At 43.9% G+C, this 14,419-nt stretch overlaps 1 protein-coding gene and 1 pseudogene across 1 annotated transcript; both read right to left on the bottom strand.

The window, feature by feature from the left end:
* Positions 1 to 3,819: 3,819 nt before the first annotated feature.
* On the bottom strand, positions 3,820 to 11,294 carry LOC140945580 (uncharacterized; annotated as a pseudogene).
* A 1,120-nt stretch (positions 11,295 to 12,414) lies between these two features.
* Positions 12,415 to 13,159, bottom strand: LOC140946952 (uncharacterized). The gene has a single exon (XM_073396038.1). The coding sequence runs from the start codon at positions 13,157 to 13,159 to the stop codon at positions 12,644 to 12,646; it is 516 nt and encodes a 171-aa protein (XP_073252139.1). The 3' UTR covers positions 12,415 to 12,643.
* Positions 13,160 to 14,419: the final 1,260 nt, after the last annotated feature.

A 14,419-nucleotide genomic window follows, 5' to 3' on the forward strand; every position in this document is an offset into this window, starting at 1 on the left:
ACATAGATGCTTCATATGCATTAGGTGGAACGTATCATACCATTTTGTCAGCTGTGAATGAAGAAATCTTATCATGGCCTTCAGGTGCATTATTTGAACTCGCCTCGCCAACATAAACATTTGGGTCAAGTTTCGATCACGAAACAGCGAAGTTTTCAAAATCTACACCAAATATCTATCCTTTCTAGTATATAATCAGGTCTACAATTTACTTTTTGTACCTTGTGTCCTTGTTTGACTTCATTTCTGAAAGGAAACTGAGACCAACCACTGCGAAATTCCCGCTGACTCGACACGTCAGTCACGTGAAAGAGCCGTATAAGACTCGATTGCGTTACGTAAACATGACATACAGCGATTATTTCTGATTTGCGTGAAAAAAAAATTCCATCCCTCACCTACATGTTATAGGTATGCCATTGAATGAGCAATCTCAATTTATTCCCCATGCAGTTTTACCATCACAGACTTATCGGATTCCTGACGAAACCAAAAACATCCTAGGACCGAAAATTACACCCACCCCCCCACTCCCCTCAACCAAATTTCCAAGCCCTAATTTCTGAGCCCTGAAATTTTTCCCGTGAAGAATAAAATAATATGGCACGCCAAATCGAAACTAACTGTCTGTGGTTCGTTTATTCATCGTACCATCTGCCGAGTCAGTATCTTTTCTCATCTGACAGTCTGAACTGCGTACGCGTGCGGTACTCCACCAATTCCTATTCAAATCAAGGTATCACAAAACGTCCATATATATTTATATTTGCCAAATTTCCTATCGCCAAAGAAATCCCCTGATGAAAAATTTCAAAACAAAAAAGAAATACCTTTCTCGGTAACTTTAACTCTCCCCTCCCCGTCCAGCCCCCGCCTTAAGCCGGGCATAGAGTCAAATATTACTTTTTGGTAGTTGGTAGTAGCAGTTCGACACTTCTCCCCCTTCCCCTATTTGTCCTGGTTTCTGTCAGTTTGGAAATATCCTAATGTGTCGTGCAATTCTATTGCAATATGCTGCCTTTAATGCCTGTATAAAGCACAAGTAAGGACGTCCTATCCCGGGGGGGGGGGGGACTCCGCATATGAAAGGGGTAGGGATACTCGTCGAAAATTTTGAATTAAACCCCTAAAGGAGACCGATCTAGGCGTGGCCCAAGCTTTTTTTGACCCCTAAAAGAGACCATGTTAAAACACAGTCAAATGAGAAAACTTGGATTGTATGAATGAGTAAATAAAAAGAATTAAAAATATGTATATGAAATATATATTTTCATGTTTTTTCGCTTGCAACCCTAAACGAGACCTTCACGGCTAAATACGATAGCGTTTTGCCCAGAACAGCCTAAGTGAGACCAAAATCCGAATTTTACACCCCTAAGCGAGACGACGAGCATCCCAACCCCTTTCATATGCAGAAGAAATGTCGAAGACGCGTGTTCGCCTCGCGCGGCCCAGTATGCTAGGCAGGCTAAACCAAACAGTGCCCGCTTTATAAATTGCCAAAAAAAAAAGGTAAAGCGGGTGAACCATATTTTACGTCGATAACACGTGACAGTAATAACTGAAAAACTTGAGGTGGACGGTGCGCTCATTTTACCTTATGAATATAAAAGTGCATTTGGTGGAAAGCGTAACCTAAGCTTACCTGTAAAGTGAGATTTAAAACGTACCTAGCCTGCCGACGGTGTTACACTCCCGATGCGCACCTGACTCTGTGCTCGTGTACTTGGTACTTGCACCAAACTCGCCTAAAACTGGTTCTCCATATTCGCACGCTGTAAATATCGTCGTACAATAGCAAGTAGACGTGTACGAGCTTAGACCGAGATTAACAAAGATTGGTGTCGCAAGCACAAGATACAAGGGTACTGCAGGATTTTCTAACTCGTGCTTTTTTTAATTGTAATTATAAGCTCTTTGAACATAATGGGCCATATTAGATAGCGTGTTGCAGAATTACTGCGAAACGCATCAGGTTTTTTTCCCGGGGATTTTTTCCTACGCTGACAGATCTATCAGGACGGGGGAAAAGTGTTGAACCAAAACAAATAACAAGAGAAAAGACGTTATTTGCATTTGGCGGTTTGATAGACACGCTCGGGAATCACAAGCCTGCGATCGGTAAAACTGCATTGAAGAAAAAAAAATTGAGATTGTCTGCTCTTTCAATGGCATACCTATAACATGTAGGTTAGAGATGGAATTTTTTCACACAAATCAGAAATAATCGATATCGCTGTGTGTCATGTTTTCGTAACGCAATCGAGTCTAAAACTCCTCTTTCACGTGACACGTGTCATGTCGAGCGAGCGGGAATTTCGCAGTGGTTTGTCTCAGTTTCATCGCAGAAATGAAGTCAAACAAGGACACAAGGTACAAAAAATGAATTGTAGACCTGATTATATACTAGAAAGGGTAGACATTTTGTGTAGATTTTGAAAACTTCGCTGTTTCGTGATGGAAACTTGACCCAAATGTTTACATTGGCGAGGCGAGTTCAAATAATGCACCTGAAGGCCAGGATAAGAGTTCTTCATTCACAGCTGACAAAATGGTATGAAACGTTCCACCTAATATATATGAAGCATCTATGTATCACTGTGGGACTTGAGATTTTGCTTAAATTAAAAGTATTTTGGCTGAAACATTTGTTGGGGGATTGATTTGTGTCGGCCGAACCTCTTATCTGTCAAGTCAGAAAGGTCAAATTACACTTAAATGCTTCATGAATCTTGCGTTCCCAAAAATTCATTTCATATGTTGCCCAGAGTTTTGAAAGCATATTTTGAAAGCTCAGAGATTGCTTTTTAACGTGGAATCTCTTTTTCCGTTTGAAATCGTGTATCGGATGTGATTTTAGGCCTTTGAAATTTGACAATATTTTGCTTGCGTAAAAGCCTTAAAATTTTGTAAATATTTAAAAACTCATAAAATATTCCAGTTGCAATCAATTCGAGAACATAACCACTCAAAATGTGTATTAAAACCCGTTTAATACGATAAGAAACTTTTTGGGTTGAATGATATTTGAATTCGATTCAAATAGTGGTCTTTTCGTAGCCCGGTCTAAAGGCCCGAAAAAGCGGTCTGGCGGAGTCCGTCAATCGCCAGAAATTGGCGCCGTATCGCCAAAATATTTATCCGATGAAACTAAAATTTATATTTTCATAACTAGAATACCTAGAGTAGTCTACATAATTTTGGGGGGATTTTCCAAAAAAATTTTTTTCCCACTTCTTGTTGATATTTACAGACATCCGCTCTTAAATTTTCCAGCGGAATTATCATTGATTACCGAAGAAAAGAGGTTAATCAAAGTGGCAGTGCTCCATTTGCAAAGGAATGATCTGGAAGACAAAGGTAATTTTTTCGTATTTCTATTTCCATGCTGGGAAGGGCGAGATTTCCAGATAGGAGTTTAAGTTTGTCTAAACTAAGATCTAAATAAGTCAGCCTTTCAGTCTCAAGCGGGCACTAGTTTCCAGGTACATCGCACAACATGCTGCACCAGTTAAGAAGATAAGGCAAGAACCAAGGCACGTCCAATTCGTGTAAGGCTTTAATCAAACTGGGATACAACAAGCGGCCGAGTAACAGTAACAATATGGCGGACGCGAGGCTGCCAACAACAGATAACGCATGCTAACTCATAGTGCCGCTGACCGGTACTGGCGTGACTTCTGTTTTTTCCTTTTGTTTTTTTTTTACTGTACATAGCGTGAAAGCGAGAAAACTGGAACCAAAAACATAGAGGAAAGTACTTAAAAGCACTACTTAAACTCTTAAACTGACTTAAACGTCACAGATCAGTAACAAAGGCTATAGTTCAGTATCATAATCTTCCAAACGCGCAGGACGACGTCTAGTGCGAGATGATCTCCGCAGGCCAGGAGGGTCGAGGTCTGCTGAAACGACTGTCTTCTCCAAAGAGGGGTCCTCAGGGCAAGATGGCTGGGCAGCTGTGTCGTCCATGATGCGGTCGACAGGAACGGCGGGAGCAGGTGGTGTAACACAGGGAGGAGTGTTAGATAGATGCTGGGCTGAAGTAGAGATAGTATCAGGGATACAGGCAGCGAGGGTGGGGGGGTGAGGTGTGGTATCAGGATCGTCATCGTCATCTGAGTCATGGCCGCGGCACTGGCGAGGAGGATGTAAGGGATCAGCCAAGTCGGAAGGGACCTTGAAGCACTCAGTAAGTTGACAAGACGGGTGGCTGAGTTGTATGTGAAGGGCAGTCAAAAGGCCTTCCAAAGCTTGGCGTGGGACAATGATGCACTCTCTAGACGGTGACAAGGGTTCATGACGCCGCACAACAAGGAGGCCATCATCTGCAACTGACGCAACTTGTAAATAACGTTTGACGTCCTTGATGTTTGTGAGCTTTTTGGACGGTCTCGTACCCTGGACGAGGTGAGCGTGGGTGCGGCGTAGGTCTGGGCACTCAGACTGAACGGACACCCAGGCAGGCCGGCTGGTAAAGGGAAGGCCAACATTGCCTTGGAGGACATCTTGAACAGAAACGGCTCGGACAACAGAGTCCATGGTTCGAGAAATGAAAGAGCACACCTGACAGGTCTCGTTGTCACAGGCGGCGGCGTTTCGGCTTGCGAAGTCTGACGGGAGGATAGCAGCGCCGGAGACGTAGATAGATAGATAGATAATCTTTATTTATCCACGGTACAAAATTCGTCAGCTTCAAAAATGCCTAATACTAATATAATAAAAATATTTAAATAAAAAAGCTGCTTTCCACGAATGCCATGCCTTACAGTTCTTTGAGTAATCGTTTAAATTGCCCGAGGGACTCTGCTTCCCTTAAGTTACAAGGAAGACTGTTCCAGAGAATGGCGCCACTATAGCTGAAGCTGTTTTTGTAATAGTTTGTGCGCGGTAATGGAACATTGAGTTTATTTTCAGAGTCCCTTAGGTTATATGCGACTTCTCGCCTTTTAAATTTAGAACTAAGATAGTTTGGAGCCAACCCGTGCAGAGACCTGTAAACCATCGTAGCTCTTTGAAATTGTTGCTGGCAAGCTAGGTTTTTCCACCCTAGAAGTTTAAAAAGGTGACCAGCATCTACGTCATAGCTTGAGTAGGTCAAAACACGGGCTGCTCTGTTTTGTAGCTTTTGAACCTTATTCCGTAAGGTCATCCCACAGTTTCCCCAAACAATGTTGCAATAATCAAAGTGTGGCTGTATTAAAGCTTGATATATTAGTTGTAAGATCACCTGAGGGACAAGGTGCCTTATTCGTTTTATGGCCCCAATAACAGAAGCGACTTTCTTTGTTACTTTCTCGATATGGCCACGCCAATCAAGTCTGTCATCGATGGTCACTCCAAGTGATTTTTCAGTAGTGACCTGGCTAACTTGAAAATCATTAATTGCAAATGTCGGGGACTCTGTGAGAGTACTTAGCCTCTGCCTAGGTCCGATAAGCATAAATTCGGTTTTAGTCATATTTAGAGTAAGTTTGTTTGCTCTCAGCCAATTGTGAACATTTTCTAAATCTTGATCTAGATGCAACTGAATATTGTCTGCATTATCACCTGCGTATGTAAGGTGGGTGTCATCAGCGTACATCCTCGGCTCACAATTTGAAAGACAGTTTGGAAGATCGTTGATGTATAACAGAAATAGTAATGGACCTAAAATCGTCCCCTGGAGAACACCACAATTTAATAAACAGCTTTGAGAGAGCGATCCGTTGATGGAACACATTTGAGTACGATTCTCTAAATATGACTTAAACCATTGGTGCGCTTTACCATATGTGCCGTAATTGCTTAATTTTGATAAAAGGATCTCATGGTCAACTGTGTCGAAGGCCTTTTTGAGATCTAAGAAAACAACGGCGTTGATTTTACCGCGGTCAATATTGTACGCCCAAGTGTCCGTGGCCTCAAGGAGAGCCGTGACAGTTGAGTGAATAGCGCGAAAGCCTGATTGATATATTTACAGATTATATTGTGCTCTTCTAGGTAGGCATATAATTGATCATAGACGATTCTTTCAAAGACCTTGGCCATAACTGAGATCACCGAAATTGGACGATAATTATTTAAGTCGTCCCGATCGCCTTGTTTAAAAAGTGGGGTGACCTTTGCGCATTTCCAGTCATCGGGAAATATGCCTTGACTTATTGACTGGTTAAAAATATCACGGATAGGAATGCAAATGAGATCTGCACATTCCCGAATGAGCCTAGCAGATATCTTGTCAAGGCCAGCTGCCTTTGACTTATTTAGACGATTCAAAAGTGAGAGAACTTTATTTGTACTGGTCGGATAGAGCTAAAACCGTTTATCTGTGCCAGTGAGGTACTTTTGATAACCATCACTATTTGAGGAATCAATATTGCTAGAAAGTTCTGGACCGATAGTAGCAAAGTGATTATTAAATTGGTTCGACAGCACAGTTGGATTTGTTTTTGATACTCCATTTACTTTCAGAGATGTCACCGATTTTTTCCCAGATTTTCGCGAAGTAAGTTCATTGATAGTCTGCCAGGTCTTTTTAGAATCGCCCGTATACTTGTTAAAACTATTTTGATAATAGGCTTGCTTGGCTAATCTGATTTCGCTTCTTACTATATTGCGTTATTTTTTAAAAAGTGACCAGTCATTTGAATCATTCGATTTACTTGCTTTAATCTTTAGAATATCCCGATCATGCATTCGTTTCTTAAGCTCAGATGTAATCCATGGGGAACTACGCGTGCGAACACGCATTGTTCTCAAGGGAGCATGCTTGTTAACAATAGATAGAAACGAGCATTTCCATTGTAGCCACATTTCATTGGGATCAGTTGAATTGTATATGTGATCCCAACAATGAGATGCAATATCGTTCCGAAAATTTATTCGATTAAATTTTCGAAAGTTTCTGTAGGTTATAGCATTGTGCCCGCCAGACATTCCATTCACGGATAATTTTCGATAGGCAAAAACTATGCTATGATCGCTAATACTGATGTGACGAACCCCCGAACACACAACTTTATCTGGACAATTAGTATATATTACATCAATCAAAGTTGCAGAAGTCGGAGTTATTCTGGTTGGTTCAGTGATAAGTTGCTGTAGGCCATAAATATCAGTGATAATCATTAATTTGCATGTATTATTGTCATATCGAGTAGCAATCATGTCGCAGTTAAGGTCTTCCATTAGAAAATATTCAATATTTTCGGAATCGAGTTTCCCAATTAAAGTTTCGAAAGGTGAAAAAATACCAATAGGAGAATCAGGTGGTCTATACCACGTGGCAACAACAAACGGTTTAGATCTAGGTTTTTGAATTTCCAGACATAGATTTTCAAGAGTGTCTATGTTTAAATCATTTCGTATGGTAAAATTTATTGAACTTTTCACATAGAAACACATTCCTCCTCCACCGTTTGTAATTCTATCACGTCGAATTATATCATAGCCAGAGATGTTGACCTCATTGTCGCTAATAGTTTCATTGACCTTAGTTTCATTAATCGATAAAATATCTATTTCGTTATGCGCTAGAAAAATAGGCCATTTTACAGTTATGGATGGGAGCGAGGGTTAGGGTGACCTTGTTTTGAAACAAACCTTCCTGCTTTATTTTGTAAATCAAGTTATTCTTATGCTTACTAGTATTTTTGAAGAACAATTTCCATAACAAGGCAAAGAAGGTTTGTATCAAAACAAGGTCAACCCTAACCCTCGCTTCCATCCATAACTGTAAAATGGCCTATTCTAAGTTGATCTATGTGTGATTAATTTATTGATATATAAAGAGGCTAATTTAAAACCTCGTTGAGATGGCAACACCGAGGTAGGCTCATGAGATTCCTCAGTATTGCGTTTTGTACATTGAATAGGCACGGCATCGGTGGATAGCGCATCATTTCAACCTAAACTCATCTGAAAGTTCTTAAAAAACTGTTGATTACCTTTAAAATTAAGATGTAGTCCGCCCTTGTTAAGTTCCTTTTCGGAGATGTTTTGATGCTGGATAAATTTCCATCCATTCTGCCGGCAGTAGAACTTCAGTTGTTTATTAACTGTTTTCACGGCTTCATTGAATGCGTCTCTTCTTGACACGAGCTCAGATGTCTCACTGATGCTTGGTAACGACTCACGACAGACAAGAAGGTGGAGACACGGGGGTTGGCAGAGAACTCCCCGCGGCAGAGCTTCTCATAGGCTTGAACGCAAGGCTTACTGTCAGGGAGAATGCAGGCCTTTTTGACGGACTGAATAAGATACGGGCTGAAGTGCTTAGTTGCCGCCGCGATGGAGAGGGCTTCGACCTCGCACGGAAGCCACGTTGTTTGGGAGCCCCGTAACTTAGCGCTGAAGAAGCCAGAGACACATAACTTACCTCTGCGCGTTACTTAGAGGGTGGCCCCTATTCCAGGGTCCCGGACGGCTCCATCAGTGACAATCCATAACTGGTCCTCGGGTCTGGGTAATGTGATGGTGAGTGCAGAGGAAAGGGCGTTCTGAGCACTACGGAATGCGGCCCTGAGATCATCGATCCGGTTAATAGATTCCTGAGGAGGACGACCGGCTGCTACAGCATCCAGTGGAGCGAGGTAACTGGAGCACCTTGGAATGACACGGGAAAGAACTTTGTAAGCGCCAATGAAGGATCTTAAGCGGGCAACAGTGTTCGGCTCGGGGTACGTGGCGAGGGTGTTAAGACGGTGAGGACTGGCAGAAAGGGAGCCAGCATTCCAGATCCAGCGGAGAATAGTGGTAGTTTTGGGACTGATGATGGTCTTGTGGGCAGACAAACGCAGGTTGCACTTGTGTAGGGCGTGTAGGACCCTCTTCCAGTTGTGGAGTAGCTCTCGGGGTGTGTTGCCGCTGCAGTACAGAACATCAGCGATTTTGGCAACGGATCCATCTTGTAGTAGTGGGCCTAGAACGCGGCACATAACCTCTTCAAGGGCAGTTTCCGATCCGGGCATACCCATAGCGGAACGAACGTAGACTCGTACTCCTTTAAGCGGAGTAGCAACGCCGCAATACTTCATGGACTCTTTAGCCAAAGGTATTTGGTAAGAGGCACTTGTCAGGTCTGTGACGATGATATGAGACCACTGGGCGATGCGGCGCAGGGTGGAGTCCACGTCAGGTAGCAAGGATGGTTGGGGTTTACTGTACCGGCCTACGTCAGCGAAGGCAGTGACAAGACGAGACCCGCCGTTCGGCTTTTTTACAAGGAAAGAAGGGTTCAGGTATTCTACAGTGATACCAACATCTTCAGGGCGCTGGAAGACACCAAGCTGCTCTAGATGGTCGAACTTCTCTTGGAGTTCTACGAGCTTATCGGGGGCATATTGGGGGAGGCGGCCTTTCCGCTGTGGGGGCTCGACAGGGCCCATGTTGACCTTTGCTTGGTAAGGACCTGCGGATCCATTATAACCTGGGAACTGAGGGTCAAATACGGAGTCGTACTCACTGAGCAGAGATTGGAAGTTGGCTCTGACAGCCTCAGGGAGAATGCGGTCTGGGTCTACCTGGACGGATGCAGAGTGGCTAGCAGGAGAGGGAGGTAACGGATGCTGAGTAGGAGGCTGACTTGTCGGTGACTCCTCTTTTGGTTCGAAGACAGGGGTGACCTGGCAGAAGTGTTCGTGACGCTTAAGCGTTCGAGGTTCGGTTGACAGGTTTGGTATGCGGATTGCCCGCACAACACTGGAAACGACACCGGGTTGCGGCCACAGCTGAGAGGGCTTGAGATTACGTAAACTAGGTGCATCAGTGCGGGGTTCAAGTGCATACTCTGAATCAGGGGGAGCATCGTCTGGAAGCTGTACTTCCAAGAATTCTCCGGGCCAAACAGTCTTGGAGGGAGTAGGAGCACGGAGAACAAAGGCTCTGCGGACGGTTGTGGGAGGGCTGGGGGGGGCCTGGGACCCGTATGTGTAGGTGGAGCCATTGCCAAGTAGCACCTCTCTCTTGGCGGGCCGGACGGCAACATCGTTTGCCTCCATGAAAGGGGTCCCGGCAAGCACTTCGACGTCAAGATCTTCGACGACAAGTCCCTCGAATGTAAAGTCAGTGTTGTCGCGGGTGAAGGATGTCCGTATCTCTCCGACCACCTGAAGCTGAGAAGTGCCATCTGCCTGCTGGACGGACTGAGCACTGGATATAATTGGACATCCAAGATGTTTCGCGGTGGAGTGGCGGATCATATTCCCAGTTGCTCCGCTGTCGATGGTGATACGTACAACACGGTGACCATGAAAGACATCCATATAAGGAGATTGACGGGTCTGGACACTGTAGGCAACAACGTCAGGGGTAGGCAAAGTGGTTTCAGGACAGGGTGGATCAGGATCAAGGTCGTAGTTGGTGTCTTGTTCGTCGTCCAGTATGCCGACGATCTGTCTCGCTTTTACCATGAAGCGCCTGTCATTGTCAGGGAGGAAGGTACACTGACTGAGGAAGTGGTTGGTGTTAGAGCGACCGGCTTGCTTGCATAAGGGACAGACTTTGTCTTGACGGGGCTGTCTGGTGCGGGTCTTAGGGTCACTCCTGCCACCCGGACGGGGGCGACGAAAATCATCAGCTACCGCGGCACATAGAATCTTAGCATCATCTGAAGCGCGGATTTCCTCGAGGAGAGAGCTAAGTGCCTGAGAGATCTCGGGTTTAATTGAGGCAAGGGTGCGAGACCTCAACTCCGTGCCGTAACGTTGCTTGACTAAACGAGGGAGACTGGGGTGAATGAGTCGCAACCAAGTAAGAACGACAAAGTTTTCTAGGGTAGGGGTTAGTTCCTCATCCTCTGCAACATGTTCGCCATGGTGAGTTAAACTGTTAGCGCGTAGAAAGGAATCTTCCACAAAAGCCATGAGGCGTTGGTACAGATCCTCGGGGCGCTCATCCGCTGCGAGGTGTATGTCAGAAAAATCGATAAATTGTGCGCCGGTGGCCTGGAAGCCAAAGTGCTGGCGAATAGTTTGCCAGATGTATTCGAGTGACGTTGAATTTTTCACCAAAGTGCTTCGGGAGATGATAGGGCAGTAATTCGCAATCTGACCTAGCATCAGATCGAGAAAGTTGACTTTTTGTCGGGCAGTGAGGCGTCGAGCAAGAGGTATGGAATCGCCATCGGCTTCGAGTCCTCGAAGTGGTTGGGCTTTGGTCTTTTTCAACCATTGAACGCCATCGGCTAGGAAGGGAGCGAAGTTGCTGTCCAATGATAATGTGTAAAGCAGATTTTGCTTCCAATTCTGGAAGCTATTAATAGTTTGCACCTTGGAAAGGCACCACTGTTTCGGTGCGCGGTGAGAAGACGCCATTACACACGAGGTAAAACTCCAGGACGTGTTTTCACAGCGAAGGATACACTGTTTTGGTTCCAGCGTTCGAGGCTTAAAAGTGACTTTGTACGGTAAAAAGGTGAGGCTTGGGTTGAACCGAACGCTGCCACCACGCCAGTTAAGAAGATAAGGCAAGAACCAAGGCACGTCCAATTCGTGTAAGGCTTTAATCAAACTGGGATACAACAAGCGGCCGAGTAACAGTAACAATATGGCGGACGCGAGGCTGCCAACAACAGATAACGCATGCTAACTCATAGTACCGCTGACCGGTACTGGCGCTGTATTGCAAATTATTTTATTTATCCCACATTTCGTTGTAAAATTCCTTTGTTTAATACTGTTGGAATTTTTTATACACTGGTACCGCGCGTGCGCGAAATCAAATTCTGGCCATGCAAACTTCAAAACCTCCTGTTTCTGGCGATCGGTCGAACTCAGAAGAAACTGTTCGCCCATTGGGCACATTAATACAAAGCATTTTTTGTGCCCAATCAGGAGCAGGCATCTGCTTGAATTTTTGGAAATAGTTCGGTGAGAGTCGGTACCCAGGGGCTCTTTTGCCCGTACTTGCAAATTTTCGCCCCGCCTTTTCCGACCCGACTGACTGCCCCTGGGTCTCCGAGGATGGTAATATCTTTGCTGGCTAGAAAAAAATCATTGATAAATAGAGGATATTACACGGTGGCGAGAAGATATGAATTTTATGTTCGAGTGGCAAGAACAATATTTCACTTGTTCGCTTCGCTCGCTCGTGAGATATTGTTCTTGCCACTCGAACATAAAATTCATATCTTCGAGCCAACGTGTAATGTTCTTTTTATTATATGGAGAAACCAATTTAACAAAAGCAAAAGGCGGGAATCGTGACGTCATTGAACGATACGACACTCACAAAGGTGACATACGGAAAATACGCCACTCGGGTCCGGGATGAAGTGGCGTATGGAATCTGCGAGTGGTTTAGTTCCCAGTAAAACACTCTCCTCCATATAATAATAGAGAACATGTGCCATTTCACTCATCATAGAACAGAGTTGGCTGGGAGCAAATTTCCTACGCGGGACGACCAATCAGAAGCATTACCAAGATCGGGTAGTGGCACGTCATCAGTATGGAATTTTAGCACTTGTTGCTCAGACCTCACGAGAAACCAGCGGTGGCGTGGCAAAATATCTGCTGTTTTCTGAGGCTGACAAATGTTGGCTAGTTTTATATCTAATTTTTCAAATCTATTTTGAAAGTTGGGACGTTTGTTCCGTTTGTTTTATAGTATCAAAGATAATCCGGCTAAAAATATATGGAATTGTCTTGGGCCTTGCTGCCATTCAGCGGATCCATAAGTTTAATGAGTAGGATTGTGATGGTGTCGGTTTGTATGATGGATTAGCGGTATTTCCAAAGTCGTATTTATATTTAGTTCTAGAACGTTTGTTTATCGCAGTTATTCCAATCCCGTGACCAGCATGTGCACAGCCTGAACCTCCTCCACCAATCATCATGATAGATTTAAATGCGTATACTGGAGTTCGAGGTCCATACCTACACCAAAAGCCGATCTTGTTGCTGCCTTGAATGTTGCTACGACACTCAGCCTGTTGAAACCCGTCTGTTGTCTTATACTGACCGTCACATTGAACAGTGCAGCTTCCTAGGCACTTAGCTGTATGTCTGAACCAAATTTTGCCGTTTCTAAAGTCGCCATAACTTGTGATTTTTGATCGAAATGTTTGTACACCCAAACAGTTCCCTTTGGTCTGCAACAGTGGCGTGTGACTGGAATCATCACTGCGCGTGATCCTAAACTCGGTGCCGTCGACCAACCAGAAAGCTGGTGAGATCATGTCCGTATTATTTGAAGGATCACTTGTTCTTCCTTTGGTAACGTTTTGGTCATACCACCAAAGTCTATCATCATTTATCCAGGACACTTCATCAAAGTTAGAAAATCTTGCAATAAGAGTCCATGGTTTACCCTTGGGTGTGACGTCACAACAGACCTGCAGATAAAGAGACCTGCAGATAATGGCCTATACGAGGAGGCTCCTCCTCCAGTGAAGGGTACCTATTATAGGCGTCAGGGTGGGAAATCTGTCATGTCAGTTGACGAAAGGCCCAAAAGAGGAAACAAATGCATTTTATCGTTGTAACACAGTCAGGGAAACGTTCTGGTTTTTTCTATTTATCATTTAAAATACATTGCCTTTACAAAAGTTAAAAGGGATGCAAAGTTGCAAAAACTGGTCTGTGAAAAGGGGTACCAGTTGTCATTATAAGGTATATGAAAGGGGGGACCCTTTCTCTCAAAAATGATGGGTAAAAAGGGAAAAGGGTTGGACCTCGGGGTGGAGCCTCCCCGGATAAACCTTTGTTGGGTACCCCCCCCCGGTTTTTTCCCTAGGAAATAATCTTTCGATGTAAAAGTGGACCTGAATTGTGGACTGAAATATCTAGGCTGTCTGTGTCACGTGGTGAGGATGCACCATCGCGTTATTTACGCTTGAAAGAGTTTGCTTACGCACTCAAAATCAGAGATTTAACACTGAAAACCACACTGATCGGTAATCATGAAAAAGTCAATAGCCCTCTAATAAAGCTTACCTCAAATTGTAGCGATTTCACTTTTAGCTGGTATAATCCATCTGTTGTAACAGCTTCACACGAGTTTTGAACTGAACAAAAATAATAAAGCACTTTTGGAAAAAGATTGGAATGCACCGCAATATGATAGGTCGCACACTGTTTATATTATGAGGGGCACCCAACGAAGGTTTCCCCCTAATCCACTGAAAACACTTTTTGAGCTACCCAAAGTACTTATAGATCTCTAGAAATGCATTCTAAGCGGTGCTATAAAATTTGTATCTTTTCAGTCATTCTAGGAGAACTTGAGTCTTTTCGAAATTGCAAGGCCTCAGTACTATTTTCCCGAAGATTTTATATTCAATTTAACGTAATACGAAAGTGAGAATTTTACTGATTCCTCTCTCCATCACCTCTTTGAATCCGAAAATTTAAGGTTTCCTTTCTTCTACGAAAAGTAGCCTAACCTGGGGGGCGAAATGTGGAAAATTAAACTTTAGAAAATCGTAGGGAATTTATTA

Source organism: Porites lutea, chromosome 8 (assembly GCF_958299795.1).
Source record: "Porites lutea chromosome 8, jaPorLute2.1, whole genome shotgun sequence".
Lineage (NCBI taxonomy): Eukaryota > Metazoa > Cnidaria > Anthozoa > Scleractinia > Poritidae > Porites > Porites lutea.

Coding starts and splice junctions, on each gene's coding strand:
- LOC140946952 (XM_073396038.1), bottom strand. CDS start 13,159: ATGATCTCACCAGCTTTCTGGTTGGTCGACGGCACCGAGTTTAGGATC.